General features: G+C 44.4%; 1 protein-coding gene across 1 annotated transcript; it reads right to left on the bottom strand.

Moving 5' to 3' along the window:
- Positions 1-668: 668 nt before the first annotated feature.
- Positions 669-11567, bottom strand: eef1b2 (eukaryotic translation elongation factor 1 beta 2). The gene is made up of 7 exons (XM_083637915.1): positions 11456-11567; positions 7440-7556; positions 5351-5492; positions 5175-5241; positions 4844-4969; positions 944-1011; positions 669-819 (listed from the first exon to the last, which is right to left on the bottom strand). The coding sequence occupies exons 1-7, from the start codon at positions 11533-11535 to the stop codon at positions 733-735; spliced, it is 687 nt and encodes a 228-aa protein (XP_083494041.1). The 5' UTR covers positions 11536-11567; the 3' UTR covers positions 669-732.
- Positions 11568-18641: the final 7074 nt, after the last annotated feature.

Raw genomic sequence — 18641 nt, 5'->3', positions numbered from 1 at the left:
GATGTTGGTGGTGGACTGGGGAGGTGGGTGGGGTGAAACACAGCTTCAGAGGATGGGATACGATCAGCCCAGGTACAGCGACCATGAGGTGAAGGATCAGGGAAAGAGGATGATGACACACTGACCATGGCTATATGTACTGCCACGTCATAGCCTCGGCAGTGACATCATTACAAACATCATATTGACAGGGCCTGATTGGCTATTGAGGATGGGGTGATGAGTCAGGAGAGACGCATCATAACGGACGTCACACTTGGATTACACTTGACTTATGCTGGGCGCTCATGCTTATTGTGATATGAGGTAACATTACTGGTTCTCATCTTGAAACTAGTTTGAGGCCAACATTATAATAAAATTTTATTAAATGCAAGTAGCCTACATAATTAAATATTTATTTTTTAGGGCTTTCTTACCATACTGATTTTCCATTCTATTCTTCATACTTTTGCCACCCACAGCCCTCCAAATGAACAATACCGTTGCCTGCTACAACCAACAGGCTCGTCAACGCTTTTCTGCTATGTATGCTAGGTTTCGACCTAGTCTTGTTTTTTTTTTCAAATTCCCAAAGTATTCTAGCCTGAAACTATTCAAGGACCTCAAATTGAAATTCATTTTTAATCCTTTCCATATCTGTGCAGGAGGAGCCCTGTCAAACCTGAAAAAAGCACAGAGAGACCTTTCCGTTTCCATTCTGAAGTGCTTTTTATTTATCGTCCGTGTAGCTCAGATCTTGTTGAAAGCAGCTACATCCATCGACTGAACAAAATCCTCGAAGGCAGTGATCTGCTCCTCCAGCATGTCTGTTCCCACCTGAAGAGCACAAATCAACATCAAGTGATTAGAGATCATGTGATTAGAGATCATGTGATTAGAGATCATGTGATCGATCAGGAACATTAGTGAGGCAGCGAGCAACATGGATAGAGTGAATCACCTTGTCGTCTTCCACCACACAGCCGATCTGCAGTTTCTTAATGCCGTAGCCGACTGGGACGAGTTTGGCTACGGGAACACAGGAGGGACAAATGGTCAGGGGAGATTCAGAGTTCAAACTGTTATCAGCCGATTGATCCTGAGACCCTACAGGCCCAGATGAATCGGCTGACAGAGTATTGATTATCATCACATTATCAGATTGTCTCCAGGAGCATCAGATCAGAAGGTGTCCATCAGACTTCAGCCGAAAGATGGTGAGAGAATCATCACAACTCCAGAGTGTGTGGAATATTCATACTAAGCCGTTTACATGGGTAATGAAAATGAATATTCCACTAATACTCCACAGTTTCATGCAGTCAACCACCTTCTTGAAAAGGTTGGCGTTACAATATTCCAAAAGCCTGTTGATATCAAAGTCTTTCATATTTAGTTCAAGTAGAACTTTGATCTGTATGCGTCAACTGAATGCACTAGAGACGGTACATGTCCAAAGAATCCTCTCTCGAAAAACTTGATCGGCATTAGGGGTGGGACAATAATAAGATATTGTCTATCGCGATAATTAACACTCAAGATAATGGTATTGTGGTGAATTCCCATTCATCGTATAATCGTGTCGATCATCAAATGAGAATGAATATCGTCCCGGGTCACTTGAAAAAGGTCTAAACTTCGCTCACCAACAAGTCAGTCCTATTGATTTCCCGTTTTATTTTGAATTGCCATTTGTCACAAGGGAAATCATCGTCAACATGGCTGAAGCCAGCTCGGCTTGCCCGCTGTGTCCTCCAGCTAAAAAAGTTAAATCAGATGTGTGGAAATATTATGGGTTCAAAAATGAGGAACGACAGAAAGATGAGGTTTCCACCTGCAGAACCTCCCGGAGGACGGTGTCTGCCCTGGGGGCCAACACCTCCAATATTTGTTTAACAAAATGTAAGGTAGTGATTCCAGTATGTTTTAGTGCCATAGAATTAAGAGTTTTAAACATTGATGATTATCACGATAATATTGTTAATCATGATTATTTTGGACAGGAAAATCGTGACATGAAATTTTCATATCATCCCACCCCTAATGGGCATATCCCATGTCTTAATAAGAAAATGCTACATTCGGAATAAGGCCTAATTAAACCATAATTTACCATTTTGTAAAGTCTCGGTGTATTCACCTTATTCACCACGCCCACTTTTTCTCTCTTCCGCGTTACACGCAATTGTATTTGTTCTTCCGGTTCAGCGCTAGTTGACGGCCAATTTCAAAACAAAACGTCACTATAATAATGAAGTTTGGCAACATTCAGAATTAAGCTACACTGCGGCCAACTTCAGTTACATGTTCATAGCATTACTGCTGCGAGGAGCCAATGGCTGTACCCGGTCGGCATTTAACGTTAGTTACAAAAGCACGTTGAGTGTTTTCTCACTGCCAGTAGCCAGTCCTCGCTGCTCATTAAATATTTCCAAATGGGCGTTATTCTGATAAACTGGTCACATGTTATGTTCTCACCCGAAAAATATTAAAACTTAAAAAAAAAAAAATTGTTGCTTGAAAACAGCTTTTTGGCAAGTCTAAAAATGACTACGGTAGACTAGGCGTAATCTACTTCCGTGTCTAAAACCGGAAAGCAGATTACAAAATGACATCATGCAGAAGCGTCCTTGTATGGGCAAAGAATAAAAGGTGAATACATGAAAAAGTCAGTGAGTAAAGAATATTCTCTATGTAATGCAACTACTAACAGATGACAATAATTGAAAAACTAACATAGTCACAGCAGCATTTTACAGCACAGATTGCATTTAGCGCGTCGTCCGTCTTTCGCGAGCCATAATTGGTACTTATCTTTGAAATGCCACATATTGTTGAAGCGGCACTTCCCTGGCATGTGTCTGGCGGCATAGTACAACTTTTCTAACTGCTAAGTGCCAACGTTACCTCAGCTGCAGCCACAGGCAGATGTAGGCTAGTGTGGGCGTGCCTATAACTCACTGAATTCAGTTCTCACACACGCACAACAGAAACACAGCGACGGTTATGCTCTGATGAACATCATGAAAATATTTATTAAACAAATTTCCATGACTTTTCCAAAACCTTGTCAGATTTTATTTTTTTCCAAAACTTTTCCATGACCTGGAAATTGAATTTAAATTTCCATGATTTTCCAGGCTTTTCCATGACCGTACAAACCCTGATGTACACATATTCACTGTCCCTGCAGCATGTAACCAAGGTACAGATGTAGTTTGTACTAGTACAGAGTGTAATGCTCTACCGTCAGTAGTAGGGATGCACAATATACTGTATATTTGCCCAATAAATTATTGTTCGATAATGGGACATTTATCAATTATGTATTATTCCGATAATGAAATTGCAATAATCTCTTTATTCTCTAATATCTATGCGAGTTTACAAAGAAAACTCGTTGATACATTAAAAATAAAATGACAGGGGGGTCAGTCTATTACCGGTATATGCCTTTTGTCATTGTGTTTCGTCTGCAGAACAAGTAACCATAGGCTTTTGGTTCTATAAAAGCCTTATTTTTCTATCGAGTATTGCACTTTACTATAACCTGCATTTAATACGTTTGACACATCTGATTTGACAGATGTCAAAACATTTATGGAGTTCTAGACAAAATTATGTTTGTGAAGTTTTGTATGTACTTTTACTAGAAAATATGAATGAACATTTGTAGAGTCAGAACCGTTTTGTTTTTGTTGTGTTCACAATAGTCAGATTTGGTTAGGTCAGAGCTATGGAATATTAAAGTCCCTGGAAACCAGAAATATTTCTTTATTATTTAGCATTTTGAGTTCATCACATCACAGGACCCTATGTTAATAAGCCACCAGCCAAATTTGAACGATGATGAACGTCGCAAAGTATATAAATTTAGGTTTGACAGTCTGGCAAAACTCATGAGAAAATCATTATTTTTTAGAGTGTATTTCTCCCGCGGACTGTGTGGGCGTGTCCCATCTGCAGCAGGTTTTCTGAGAGAGCGCGAGACAGAGGGGGGAGGGAAACGGAGAAAGAGATCAAGTTACACAGCACTCGCGAGTGTGTGTGTGAGAGCCACCAGCCTGTGTGTCTCTCGCTAGTCCAGAGAGAGAGAGAGAGAGAGAGAGAGAGAGAGAGAGAGAGAGAGAGAGAGAGAGAGAGAGAGAGAGAGAGAGAGAGAGAGAGAGAGAGAGAGAGAGAGAGAGAGAGAGAGAGAGAGAGAGAGAGAGAGAGAGAGAGAGAGAGAGAGAGAGAGAGAGAGAGAGAGAGAGAGAAGCGCATGGCCTGAAACCCGACACCTTGCTAATCTCACAAGCATAGCGCTTGGCAGACGGCACACAGAGTGGGAGGGAGACGGACAGCGAGGGAGCGCTGTCACTGGGGGCAAAGAACGGACTTGCCATAGGTGGGTGCGGATTGCGCGCGTGTACAAAGGTTATATAGAGCTTATGACGTCATAAGCTCCTGCGTTTTAGCACCTCGCGCACTGCTGTCTTCAATGAGGAAGTACTTTGTAGAATCTTGTAGAAAAGTGGCGATTTTAAGGCTTTGGGTTGGAAGTAATGTATAATAATTTCGGAGGCACAAAATTACTAACATAAGACCCTAAATAACATAGTTAGAACGTTTTTGTGGATTTTGGTTTCCAGGGACTTTAAATCATCCATCTTTGCTCACGACATCTTAGCCTTTCGTACCCTCGGGTGTGCATAAACTACAGGTTATGAACGTCTTCTTTTTAAAATAAAAGAATGTGGAGTTAAGTTATCTTTATCGACCCTGAGAAGCAGGTGTTATCGGCTATTGGCTGATAAAAATCCATAGTCATTCCATAATGGTGCATTCCTAGTTATTCCAGTAGTGCTGCAGTAGTACTCACACTGTCCCCACAGCAGCCCGTCCATCTGGATGCTGCGGACGCACTTCTCCAGCTCCACCATGTCCGTCTCGTCGTCCCATGGCTTTACGTCCAGCAAGATTGACGACTTGGCAATGAGGGCCGGTTCTGAGGGTACAGAGGTGGTGGGGGTCAGTTACCATGAAAACCACTGATCAATCGCAGTCCTTACTGCAGGCCAGCCAGTGACCCTCAGGTTAAAAAAAGGGTGCATCACATGATCAGACGAAAGATGGTGATTGGATCATCATCGGTCCCGGCTAACTACACGAGAGTATGTTGATGCGTCTGATGTTGAGATGTGTGTTCGTACTCTTGGCCTTTTTGGCGTTGTATTCTGCCAGACGCTCCTCCTTGATCCTCGCCGTCTCTGCACTTTCCTACAGAGAGAAAGAGCAACAGAGACAGACAGAGACGTTAGCTCATTAGCTATGACGTTATGCGATGCATCATCCAGTGTTGCCGTAAGAAACGAGGGATGACCGTCACCTCCTCGTCGGAGCCGAACAGGTCGATGTCATCATCTTCGTCGTCGTCGTCCTTGGAGACGGCGGCGGGGGCGGAGACAGGGGTGCTGTCGGCCACGCCCACTGGACCGTACTGACCCAGAGGCTTCTTCACTCCTGGAAGACTGAGAGAACAAACACTTAGAGGATTAGACTCCACCCCCTGCCCTGGCCCCGCCCCTCTACTCTGGCCCCACCCCTCTACTCTGCCCTGGCCCCGCCCCTCTACTCTGGCCCCACCCCTCTACTCTGCCCTGGCCCCACCCCTCTACTCTGCCCTGGCCCCACCCCTCTACTCTGGCCCCACCCCTCTACTCTGCCCTGGCCCCACCCCTCTACTCTGCCCTGGCCCCACCCCTCTACTCTGCCCTGGCCCCACCCCTCTACTCTGCCCTGGCCCCACCCCTCTACTCTGCCCTGGCCCCACCCCTCTACTCTGCCCTGGCCCCACCCCTCTACTCTGCCCTGGCCCCACCCCTCTACTCTGCCCTGGCCCCACCCCTCTACTCTGCCCTGGCCCCGCCCCTCTACTCTGGCCCCACCCCTCTACTCTGCCCTGGCCCCGCCCCTCTACTCTGCGCACCGTCCAGATGATCAGATCAAAAAGTGACATCATAAAGTCAGCCGAAAGATGGTGATGAGATCATCATGTCACCTGGACCAGACACAGACAATAGAGATGTAACAGTATTGGGGACACGAGCCCTGTTCGGAATGACAGAAATAGTGGACTATTTAGTGTGTTCGCCATTTTGTACTAGTATCCGAATTCTCAACTGTTAAATTTGATTCACTATATAGTCCACTATAGAATACCCACAATGCACAGCGATTTCTAGTGAACAGCGAATGTACCCTACATTTTTGCCGGTATACCACAATGCAATGCGGTTGCCTTTACCGAAGGAGAAGAAAGTTTGCTAGCTCGCGAGCTAACAAGCTTGTGAGCTACTTGACCTGCACAGCTTGCCATTAGGAGACAGCACCATAGTTGACGAAACCACACATTCACATAATTGGAATTTAAACAATTTATTTTGGATTTAGCAGTCAAAACATGCATCATCAATACTACCTGAGGACATTTCAATCTGCTGGAGAGCTTGGTTTGTTTATGTGATACTGGGCACGGATAGCTTGCGTCACATGAATACCCGATGCATCTTGTGATGCAATGGTCTTCAGAAAATAAATTGTGTCGTGTCCGAAACTCATTTGATCGTTCCCCATATTGTTCACTATATGATAAACACCACATGGGGAATAGTGAATGAGTGAAACATTCCAAACATGGCTATTATGTCATTAAGCGTGGGATAATCGTCCGTCATCATACCTGGGTTCAGTTTACATCTAAGGACAACAGCTGTCTTGGCAGGGGTTTTCAAAGTCTGAGACTGTGGGCCTCCCCCCAGACAACACTTGGAATAAGGAGCCCTCCCTCGCTCAATTCCTGGATGCCTATGAGATCATGATTACAGTATGTTATTTGATCCACATCATGATGAGCCAAGATAGCCCCATATTTCTGTTTGACATACTTCAAACTACACCAAATACACCAAAAGTTCTGCCTGGAGGCATTTATTTGTTTGACTCTGGGAAAGTGGGAAAAAATGTCAAATTCCCCCCCCCAAACTACTGTATCTCTGAACCATCTTTATAACCAAATCACACATTTATGCTATTCTATGAGATCTCCTTTTAATAAATAAAATTAATATTTGTTCACTACCAGTCATTGAGCCTCCCCTGAAACTGCTTGGAGGCCCCCTGGGTAGGCCCGCCTCCCACTTTGAAAACCTCTGGTCTATTGGGAAGCAACAACTGTTGTCCTGATCTGGACCTATCTGCTGCACTAAAAGGACCAGAGAGCCCAGGGAGACTGCAGTACCTTCCACACGTCAGAGTAGAAGATTGAGGCTGTTTTAGATGCTAAATTTTACCGACAGACTGGAGTTTATTTGAAACGGTGCACGTTGGCTTCCTGTGGTCCGAAAGTACCTGTGACACCACTGACCCCAGCCCCCGGTAGTTGTTTGATGTGGTTGAACCCTCCGTCCCCCCCTCACCTGCCCCTCTGGTACGTCTTGATGTGGTTGTACCAGCGCAGAGCGTGGCACAGTTCAGCTGGGGGAGGAGAGGAGATGGCCTCAAACACAGCGGCGTCCGCCTGGGACGGCACAAACCTGCAACACACAAAATGCATGTCAGGGATTTTCCTGCATAGAAAAAATTCAGAAGTGGCCACCCCGGTCAAATGTTGTGCCACCTCCAGCTCTTGACAAGACGGGAGGAAACAACATTTTCCAACAAGCATTGCAGTCGGTGGATTTCTGTCATTTGTAATTGCGGCATTAGGGCGATGTGTAGCCCCAAAGTGACCCTAACTAGTGTACTTTGTGTAATCAGGGCTTAAAATTTGGCGCAGGATTGCGAGAATTGCGCATATTTTAGTCAACTCCCGCAGATTTGTAATTTATAAATGCAGGAGAAGTCGTGCAGTTGTTTGCGCGCCGATGTTATGTTAAGCCGACGGTGCGGCACCAACGTTACGGAGAACTGGTCGGGACACATTTGACGACAGACTGTTTTGCTGAACGTTGCTTCAGGCGTAGCCTCCCCCCTCAGCAAGCAGCAAACGGCTTCTTGTGACCAAATATCCCCGCATTCAAAGAACTTCATACTCCCAGAGCTGGCGTAATCCATATAAAAAAAAAAAACTCATGTTTTACCCGAAATGAAACGTCCAGGTTTTGTGTCGGTCGGTGGCTCCATAAACAGCCGCTAACGTTACAGTGGCTAACGGGAGCCAATGTTAAATTGCAGGGTAAGTCAGTCCCTCTATAAACCATAATGTGTCCTTTCACCTTGATTGATAAATGCTTCCGCATGATTAAAGAAAATAGAGTTGTTCGGAGCCGATACTGGCCTATTTTGCTGTACCCGTTCTAGCAGACAACACAGTGCTGTGGAACAAGCAAAGGCTTACCAGATCGTTGTAATACGTGCCACGTGTCCCGTAATCCATACTGCCTTAAAGTTTAACGTTTTAAAAGTGGAACTCGCGTTAATTTCCGTGAATTTAGCAACAATTGTCACAATTTCACCTCCAGTTTATTGGTTTTGCCTTCAAAATAAGAGCATGATAAAGTTTGTTTTTTACAATAAACATTAAAGTAGTAATCGAACTACGAGACCCAACATAATGAACATAAAAACACGAGGAACCTCTATTTTAATGAAATAGACCAGCAGAACAAATACAAAGGAGATGCACAGCTATGTGGTTTAAATGGTTGATTCATAGCATACTTCTTTATTTAATGGGAAACCTTATTTAATGGGAAACTTTTGTTTCATAAGGCATCAAGAGAAGAGACTATCAAGTATAGGTGATACCCATTATGCAAAATTTGTGTGGTCATAAGCCTATGACTGCTTAGTCTGCAGATAAAACACAATGACAAAAGCCATAGTAATTTAGACTCAGGTGTGCATAAACTACAGGTGAACTTCCTTTTTTAAATACAAAAATGTGAAATTATCGCTCATCAGACAGGAGAAGCAGATATTTGTCGGTTATAGTATCAGCTGAACCCCCCCCCCCCAAAGTCTATAGATCCCCCCCAAAATCTATCTGAAGAACATAAGGGGGGAATTCCCCCACAGTTTGCAAAGTGAATTTTAAGCCCTGCTGTGTATGTATATTAGGGGTGGGAGAAAAAATCGATTCACCTAAGTATCGCGATTTTTAATGTCACGATTTTTTGGATCGATCTTTTATTCCAGAATCGATAATCGCAAATTTAAAAAAAAAAAAAAAAAAAAAAAAAATTTTTTTTTTGGGTGCTTGCAGTCAGGCCACTCACTGAACAGCAGGCCAGGCGCCGCCTACTGGTTTACTAGTGGTTTTATTACTTTATTAGTTAGTCTGAAGTAATAATTACACTTCAGGGTTAAAGTGGGTGCATCTCATTGTAAAATTGGACCCAAATCTGGCTTCAAACGGCCCAAATTTCACGCGCGTTGGCCCATATCGGCCTGGCCTGCTTGGTATCTAATGCCCGGCCTGAATTATGATCCCAGTCCGCCCCTGTTTTTAACTATATCGCCCAGCCCTACTCATGATATATAATATACAGTCTCTAGTGTATGATTCAACTTTTCCCATGTTCTAATCTAGTGTAAAAAAGCAAACAAACTGAAAAAAGAAAAGAAAAAAATAAACAAAAATCGCAATAAATCGTAATATCGAATCGCAATAATCGTAGAATCGCAATAATCGTGAATCGCAATATATATCGAATCGGCACCAAAGTATCGTGATAGTATCGAATCGGGAGATAAGTGAATCGGCACAGCCCTAATGTATATATATATATATATATATATATATATACACATATATATATATATACATATATATATATACACACACACTCGTGCAGTATTTAGGGTCACATAGCGTTTTAATAGGCAATATGGGGGGGGAACGGCTGTTCAAGACACTCTCCTACCCGTTTCCGACGTCCGATTGCAGATACGAAGATATGGTAGTCCTCCTAGGGAAGCCAGTAATTTAGCAGGGCGGTTAAAATGATACTGCTGCGTGAACCAACCGTTTAAAAGCAGTCTTTCCACAGCCTGTGTCGTATATAGGAGAGGAGAAGCTTCCTAGTGCCGACAGGAACCTTGGGAGTTTGAGTATTTCATGACATGTTTTGCTTCCCAGGTGCACTGGATTTGATGATTTGATCACTGTGCCGCCGTCTCCGTGTGACTGCAATGTTGTTTGCTTGCAAGAGGTGCACCATGATAGTGAGATCAAACACACTGCTGTAAATTCAGCACAGGCTGTGGAAAGACTGCTTTTAAAACGGTTGTTTCACGCAGCAGTATCATTTTAACCGCCCCGGCTAAATGACTGGCTGTAATGGGTGCAGTGGGATGTTTCCTCTTCACTTGATGCTGAACTGTAACACTAGCGTTAGGTGGTTAGCCTAGGCAGGCTAGGTGTTTTCATAACAGTAGGCTATCAGACCATCAGCTCAGTGGGACAGGAAGGGTGAGAGTTTGGGTTGGGTGGAGCTGGGCTCGTGGGCTGTGTGACTGGTGGAAGAGAACCTCCTTTAGTTGGGACATATGTTTGACAATGTTGTTGTTCGGACACTCTAAAAAGCCCGAAATAGCTAAAATAGGCCTGGAAAAATTTACAGTCAATTTTTTTTTTTTTTTTTTTGCTTTAACCACTGTAGTCAAATCGGTACACAATCGACATAGAAAACGTCTACTTTCATGCAAACTCAGGAAAATCATTATATTGGCCACCTATCAGTAAGGAGTATGCATTCTGCATCACAAATCCCTTGAGCTTCACTTTTTGTCCCCACAGCCCGCCCCAGAGGCATGTGGATTAATAATCATTTTAGCTAGCTTCTTGAAGTAACAGCAGTAACTAACGTGATCTGCTAGCTTCTTGAAGTAACAGCAGTAACTAACGTGATCTGCTAGCTTCTTGGAAGTTCAACCCATTTTCACACCAAGGAGGACCCCATGAGTTTCTCAATCTCTCAAAACCCAAATCTGGGAATATTTATTTGTTAGGTAAGTAACGTTGTGATTTTGTCCAGAACTCCATGACCATCTGTATTGTGAAACTGAATGAGTGAAAAAGATAAGTGAAACTATGCCCAAAATAGTATTTCTTCCAAATTCTCTAATCGCACTAGCAAATAATTGTGAAGTTTAAATATTCATCAAGTTGCTGGGGACCCCCTGGAAACCACTTAAGGACCCCGGACTCCACGTTGAGAACCACTGAATGTCTTTAAAGTAGTAGTAGCAGCAGTAGCTACCGTTATGCTAGCTAGCGTTATGCTAACAATGCTAGCGTTGCTTCTTGAAGTAGCCGTAGCACGCTAGAACAGTAGGTAAAGGCTGCAAGCCGTTAGCATAGCATGGAGCCAAGATGGCGCCGCCGTGCTGTTCCCCTGCAGAAGGCAGGCCATGTGAAGCCATGTGTAACCAGCAGCATAATCATAACGCCTATAGATACTGACGGTGATCATCGGCCTGTCTGTCTCACCCCTCTATGTAGCTTCTGTCAGCCAGAAAGGCATCCAGCAGCTTCAGGCCGGACGGAGTCTTCAGGTCACCGAAACCCATGGTGTGCGTCTGCAGGAGGAGAGGAGCGAAGGAGCGAGGGAAGGAGACAGGAGGCTTTTATATGAGTGATAGACTCCTCCTTTACTCCTCACGAGTAGGTCAGTCACGACCGTACCATTAACCCTTTCATTCATGAATTATTACATCATAAAGTAATAACTTTTTTGAAGGACTTACACATCTTTCCAAAGCTTTTTTTTTTTTTTTTTACCAAAAGCAAATGGTAGGAAATTTATAATAACATTAAATAACATCAACAATAGAAATACATATTCTGTCTTGAAACTCATTTCATAGCCTAATTCGTTACCCTTTGGCGCATAACGTCTGGACAGTAGATGTCAGTCACAGAAATACTTTTTTTAGATTTTAATAATATTTGTTCTTGTAGCCTACGTGTTTTCTAACATCTTATTTATTTGGGGGAGGGCCGGCATTCTTTACATCTACGTGTCTGGTTTTCTCAGAATAAAATGAATAAAAGGTTATTCCTGAGGTATTGGTGCTACTCTGGGGCCAAATGCATAGATATATAATCTAGTTTTATGGTATCCAAACCTTTTTGGGGCCCAGATTAGATCATGTCAAAATACCTGGGGGCGAGCTGCTTCTCGCATCATATGGGTTATAAAAAAAAACATAAAATCACAAACAATAGGCTACAAGTACTCCAAGGATTTTGTTTACCATCTGAATACATTAGTTCTGCCTGTGTTGTTCCTACTTGGTGCTTGTCTACAAACTGTATGATAGTGCTCTCATCATTAGGTCAGTGGTTCTCAAACGTTTTGAGCCGTAACCCCCAAAAAACCTAAGGCTGGGGGTCGCGACCTCCCCTCCTGCCACTACTCAACCCAATGACAGTGCACACGCATTCACACACTAGATTTCACTCACTCACTGAAGTCGTTTTTATAGCCTAGCTATAGCCTATACATTAAATCATTGGTATGGGAGATTTAATAATCAATGGAGCAAAAATATATATTTTTTTCTTTCTTTTTTGACAATCATCCCGTGACCCTCAAAATAATCTCGCGACCCCCTGGGTCCGACCCCCAGGTTGAGAACCACTGCATTAGGTGAACAAAAAAGATGCGAATTGAACTTGCTTGATTAACCAATACTGTGTGGAGGGCCACATATATTATATTTTGAGAGACAAGCCGAGGGCGCTTAAAATCGGTCCGCAGGCCGCAATAGGCTACATGCACAACTTCTTCACTTCCTGAAATTAGTACAGCTTCTTTATTTCCTGTTCTACACTATTGGATGAACTGCTTAATCAGGTGTGCCTGATCATTGTTGTGACTGCAGCACACCTGACATTAATCAGTTCATCCAATAGTGATGACAGGAAATAAAGAAGCTGTACTAATTTCAGGAAGTAGTGGAGTTGTGCATGTAGCCCATAGACCCTTCTCACGGGGGCCATTTTGTGTCGAGAAGCCAGGGTAAACACAGGTGCAAGCAAAACACTAATGAGGATTTCCAACTTCCATGATTGGAATTTGGAAACCCTCATTAGTGTTTTGCTTGCACCTGTGTTTACCCTGGCTTCTAGCAGATCCGGCGAATACAGCTTTGCAGATCTGGCGGATGCAGAACTTTTCTGTGCTCCAAAAAACTATTCTAATAAAGCTGATGCGAGTTATCTAGCTATGTAGCTACAAACATAAAATAAACTAACACCATATAAAACCACCTTTCTATGGGGGAACGAAAATACCGCAGCACACAAAGCAGAAACACCGCCGGATCTGGGGCGGGAGAGGAAGACCAAGGCAGCCACTAATGGAAACCAGGCTTGTCTCCTTTGAGAGAGAGCCTGGTGACGTGAAGTTACTTGGTGCATCTTTTCTTGCCATTTTGAATTTATGATGCAATATCTCAAAATGACAACGATAATGAAATTCTCAGGGTCAACTTCCAGCTTGTTGCTTATAGTCAACGAGCCCCACGCTAGTGTCGCTCTCAGGCCCGCCGCACCCCATTACGCAGAGTACGCAGACTGCGTAGGGCATCATGTGACTGAGGGCACCAAAAAAAAAAAAAAAAAATTTTTTTTTTTTTTTTTTTTTGGTGCCCTCAGTCAGGCCACTCACTGAACAGCAGGCCAGGCGCTGCCTACTGGTTTACTAGTGGTTTTATTACTTTATTCAGGGTTAAAGTGGGTGCATCTCATTGTAAAATTGGAGTCGGCCCAAATCTGGCTTCAACCGGCCCAAATCTGGCTTCAACTGGCCCAAATCTGGCTTCAAACGGCCCAAATCGGGCTTCAAACGGCCCAAATCTGGCTTCAAACAGCCCAAATCTGGCTTCAAATGGCCCAAATTGGGCTTCAAACAGCCCAAAAAATTTGCCGCCGCCCTTCGGACGCCGGCACACACGTCAGCCCGTATTGGCCTGGCCTGCTTGGTATCTAATGCCTGGCCTGAATTATGATCCCAGTCCGCCCCTGCTTGCATGTACAGTTTAACAATCGCTTGTTGCTGACATGTACAGTAAATCTAACAATTGTTTGTTTGCCACATGTAATGTAATGTGAGATACACTAGTATCGTTCATAATTAATGATTTTGCAGTCTTTCGTTTGACAGTTATTGAAAGTTTTGCGGGGGGGGGGGGGGGGGCACCACAAAACAATTACGCTTAGGGCACCCAAATGGCCAGCAGCGGCCCTGGTCGCTCTCCTATGTGTCACGCCAAACTCAATACAAAAAAACTCAGTCAGTTTACTGTTGCCTTGCATGCTTGTCACTAAGTGCGCCCCGACTGCTATAACATGATTTTAGACCTGTTATGAATCAGTGGGGTCTCTTCTAATATTTGGATTAAAAAGCGAAGCTCAGACCACGTCAGTGTCATTGATACTTGTTTGTTCACAGATTTCCCGTCCGGGTGCATTGTTATGACTTGCTGTCTGCCTCCAGTTCCGGTTGTGTGACGTCAGGGTGTTAAGAGAATACAAAGATGATAATCAAATGTACAACGCTTTGGGGGTCCACCACGTGGTGGTTGGGACATGGATACAACTTAAATGGTTCAAATTGGCTTCCAAATATCCACTATAGTGGACAGTGGACACCATAGACTGTATAATAAATATGGGCGCAGCTACTGTGACGTCACTCACCCATTGGTTTGTGGACTCCCATTTTGAAGCCTCGAGTTTGGCATTTTCACCGTCGCCAGTGACCATATTTGGACGAGAATGGCCCAGCCGCACCGCCTACTGGTCCACCATCGGCGAGCTGCATGATCACTGGACAGGCAACCAATCATGCCCCAAAACATAGTATAGGCCTAATTTTTCATATATTTTACTCTGAGTGGGACCATCATTTACACGACGAAACATCAGGCTGTGGAGAAGACATTTAAATCACATTTTAAATCAGGAGACTACTATTTAGTTAACAATGATTTATTAACATGAGCAATGGTTTATTTACATGTGAACAATGATTATGAATAAACAATGATTCTGAGTTGTTCAATAATTATGAAATGTTCAAAGTCTTTGGCGATTAGACTGAGACCAGCTCAGTGGCCTTGTGGTCTGAGTGTCCGCCCTGAGACTGGGAGGTCGTGAGTTGGATCCCCGGCCGAGTCATACCAAAGACTATAAAAATGGGACCCATTTGCCTCCCTGCTTGGCACTCAGCATCAAAGGGTTGGAATTGGGGGGTTAGATCACCATGTGATTCCCGAGCGCGGCGCACGCTGCCGCTCACCACCGCTCCCCCAGGGGATGGGTCAAATGCGGAGAACAAATTTCACACATTGTGTGACAATCAGTGGGACTTTCCCTTTCCTTCACGACATTGAGACGTCACATCATGGTGATTATGAAGGGGATAGTGAAGCCATGAGTACAATAGGATATCCCCCTGTGATTATGAAGGGGATAGTGAAGCCATGAGTACAATAGGATATCCGCCTGTGATTATGAAGGGGATAGTGAAGCCATGAGTACAATAGGATATCCGCCTGTGATTATGAAGGGGATAGTGAAGCCATGAGTACAATAGGATATCCCCCTGTGATTATGAAGGGGGTAGTGAAGCCATGAGTACAATAGGATATCCCCCTGTGATTATGAAGGGGATAGTGAAGCCATGAGTACAATAGGATATCCCCCTGTGATTATGAAGGGGATAGTGAAGCCATGAGTACAATAGGATATCCCCCTGTGATTATGAAGGGGATAGTGAAGCCATGAGTACAATAGGATATCCCCCTGTGATTATGAAGGGGATAGTGAAGCCATGAGTACAATAGGATATCCCCCTGTGATTATGAAGGGGATAGTGAAGCCATGAGTACAATAGGATATCCCCCTGTGATTATGAAGGGGATAGTGAAGCCATGAGTACAATAGGATATCCCCCTGTGATTATGAAGGGGATAGTGAAGCCATGAGTACAATAGGATATCCCCCTGTGATTATGAAGGGGATAGTGAAGCCATGAGTACAATAGGATATCCCCCTGTGATTATGAAGGGGATAGTGAAGCCATGAGTACAATAGGATATCCCCCTGTGATTATGAAGGGGATAGTGAAGCCATGAGTACAATAGGATATCCCCCTGTGATTATGAAGGGGATAGTGAAGCCATGAGTACAATAGGATATCCCCCTGTGATTATGAAGGGGATAGTGAAGCCATGAGTACAATAGGATATCCCCCTGTGATTATGAAGGGGATAGTGAAGCCATGAGTACAATAGGATATCCCCCTGTGATTATGAAGGGGATAGTGAAGCCATGAGTACAATAGGATATCCCCCTGTGATTATGAAGGGGGTAGTGAAGCCATGAGTACAATAGGATATCCCCCTGTGATTATGAAGGGGGTAGTGAAGCCATGAGTACAATAGGATATCCCCATTCATGCCCATTGAATCTGAGGGGGGATGTAACTTCAAACAGCCTCTAAATATGGCAAAAATACGTCCAAAAAAGGTCAAAATTTTTTCGGGACCCCGCCGGCGGCGCCCCGAGGCGCCGCCGGTAGGGGCCTCCTTCGTGGCTTGGCCTGGAGCCTCCAGATGCCTAGGACCCCCTCTGTGTAGGCCAGCGATCCTGAATGGTGTAGGCCAGCGATCCTCAAAGTCCGGACTCCGGTCCAGCATCCGGACCCAGACGCCGTCCTGTCCGGACCGAGCGCTATAACCTACAAATTGTTGTGACTGTCTGTCTACTGTACTAATAAGTTAGGCACACGCAAGTTCAGGAGCTTCATATGTCTGGCTTTATTGTCATCACCGCCATCTTGTATATTGTCAGGTTAGCACAAGTATATCGTGCCATATCCGGTTCCGGTTTTCAACATAAAGGTTTGTGACCGTGACATCAAACATTACATCCCCCTTCACATAAAAGTGACTCTGCAGGGCAATGGCAACAATTATACAAAGGCACATAGGTGATTTAGCTTAGGTCATATAGAAATAGAACAGTAGTCCCTTTTTTTTTTCAGTGCAAACTTTCCTTAGTGCAAATAAACCTTTTCTTTCAGAACTTCTTACTTCAAGACAACTGTATCAAGTGCATAGAATCCTATCAAAAGGTTGACTTTTCTTTCCCCCCTTTTTTTCTTTCCAGTACTAACAGTAGCAAACTAGTGACCATGACCATGCAGGTAAGTACATAAATCACTCAGTAACCATTAACCATTATAGGTTGTAAACAGGTAGGTGAACAGGTAAGTGTTGTATTTCCATTTTTTTTCTTTACATATTTCTCTTTTTTTTTTTTTTTTTCTTTTTTTTTTTTTTTCTTTGTTGCAGTCTCTTTTTTTTTTTTTTTTTTTTTCGTCGGGCAGCGTTCGGCGTACACCCTTACAAGTCAAGGACTTGCCTTGGCTTAATAGCACGACCATATCTTGTGCGGGGACAAGGCTCAGTGTGCTCTGGCTCGTACACTGGATCAGGGTGGGTTTGCTGTTCCCCTGGTTCTCTCTGTCCGGTGGTCAGATTGTCCTCGCTGATCTCAGGTTGCGGTGTTTTTGGTACGTGTGTGTCGTCTCGGGTGTTGAGAAGGTGTCGTCGGTTGCGCCTGAAGGTCCGTCCATCGCTGGTTTCGATGTGGTAGCTGCGCGGAGTCTCTGCAGGTTGGATGACTGTCGCTGGTTTCCACCTGCCATCTTCCTGCTGGAAGCGGATGGGTGCTCCGGCGTGCAGTGTTGACAGAGGTCTAGCAGCCTTGTTGTAGTGCTGCTTCTGGCGCCGCTGGCACGTCTCTCTCCTTGCTCGCACTGTATGTTGAGGGGTTATCTGAGGTCGCAGCTGCAGTGTTGTTGTTGGTAGTATAGAGCGCAATCTGCGGCTCATCAGGATCTGTGCTGGCGATTTGAGACCATCGACCGGCGTGTTCCTGTACTCCAGCAGGCTGAGGTATGGGTCTTTCTTGTCCTCTTTGGCCTTTGTGAGGATTCGCTTCGCGGTCTGTACGGTCTTCTCGGCCAGACCGTTGCTCTGTGGATAATGCGGGCTTGAGGTAACATGCTGGAAACCCCATGACTCTGCAAACTGTTCAAATTCACGAGAGTTGTAGCATGGCCCGTTATCGCTGACTACTTTTCTTGGTATGCCGTGTCTTGCAAACACTGCTTTCATTTTGTGGATGACAGCAGCTGTGGTGATGTTGCGCAGGTGCTCGATTTCAAAGTACCTGCTGAGGTAGTCACATATGACGATATAGTTCTCAGAGTTCCAAGAGAACAGATCTGTTGCTACAGACTGCCATGGGTTTTCGGGAATCGCCTGTGAGAGCATGGGCTCCTTTGTGTTGGCATGACGATGTGTTTGGCATATGTCACAGTTCATCACTATCTCCTCGATCTGCTGACACATGCCTGGCCAAAACATTATGTCCCTGGCCCTATGTTTGCTCTTCTCCACACCGAAATGACCCGTGTGTATGCACTGTAGCATGTGCGGTCTGAGCTTGTGTGGAATGATTATCTTCTCACCTTTTAGAAGGATTCCGTCAGCCTCTGTGATTTCATCACGGTGGTTCCAGTATTCACTGATGAGTGGGTGACATTGCTTTCTCATCTCCGGCCAGCCTGACCGTATGACCTGCTTGAGTTTGGACA

This window comes from Poromitra crassiceps (genome assembly GCF_964638095.1).
Source record: "Poromitra crassiceps genome assembly, chromosome: 1".
Lineage (NCBI taxonomy): Eukaryota > Metazoa > Chordata > Actinopteri > Beryciformes > Melamphaidae > Poromitra > Poromitra crassiceps.
Note: the sequence above shows the minus strand (reverse complement) of the source record. Positions and strands in the feature narration are given on the sequence as shown.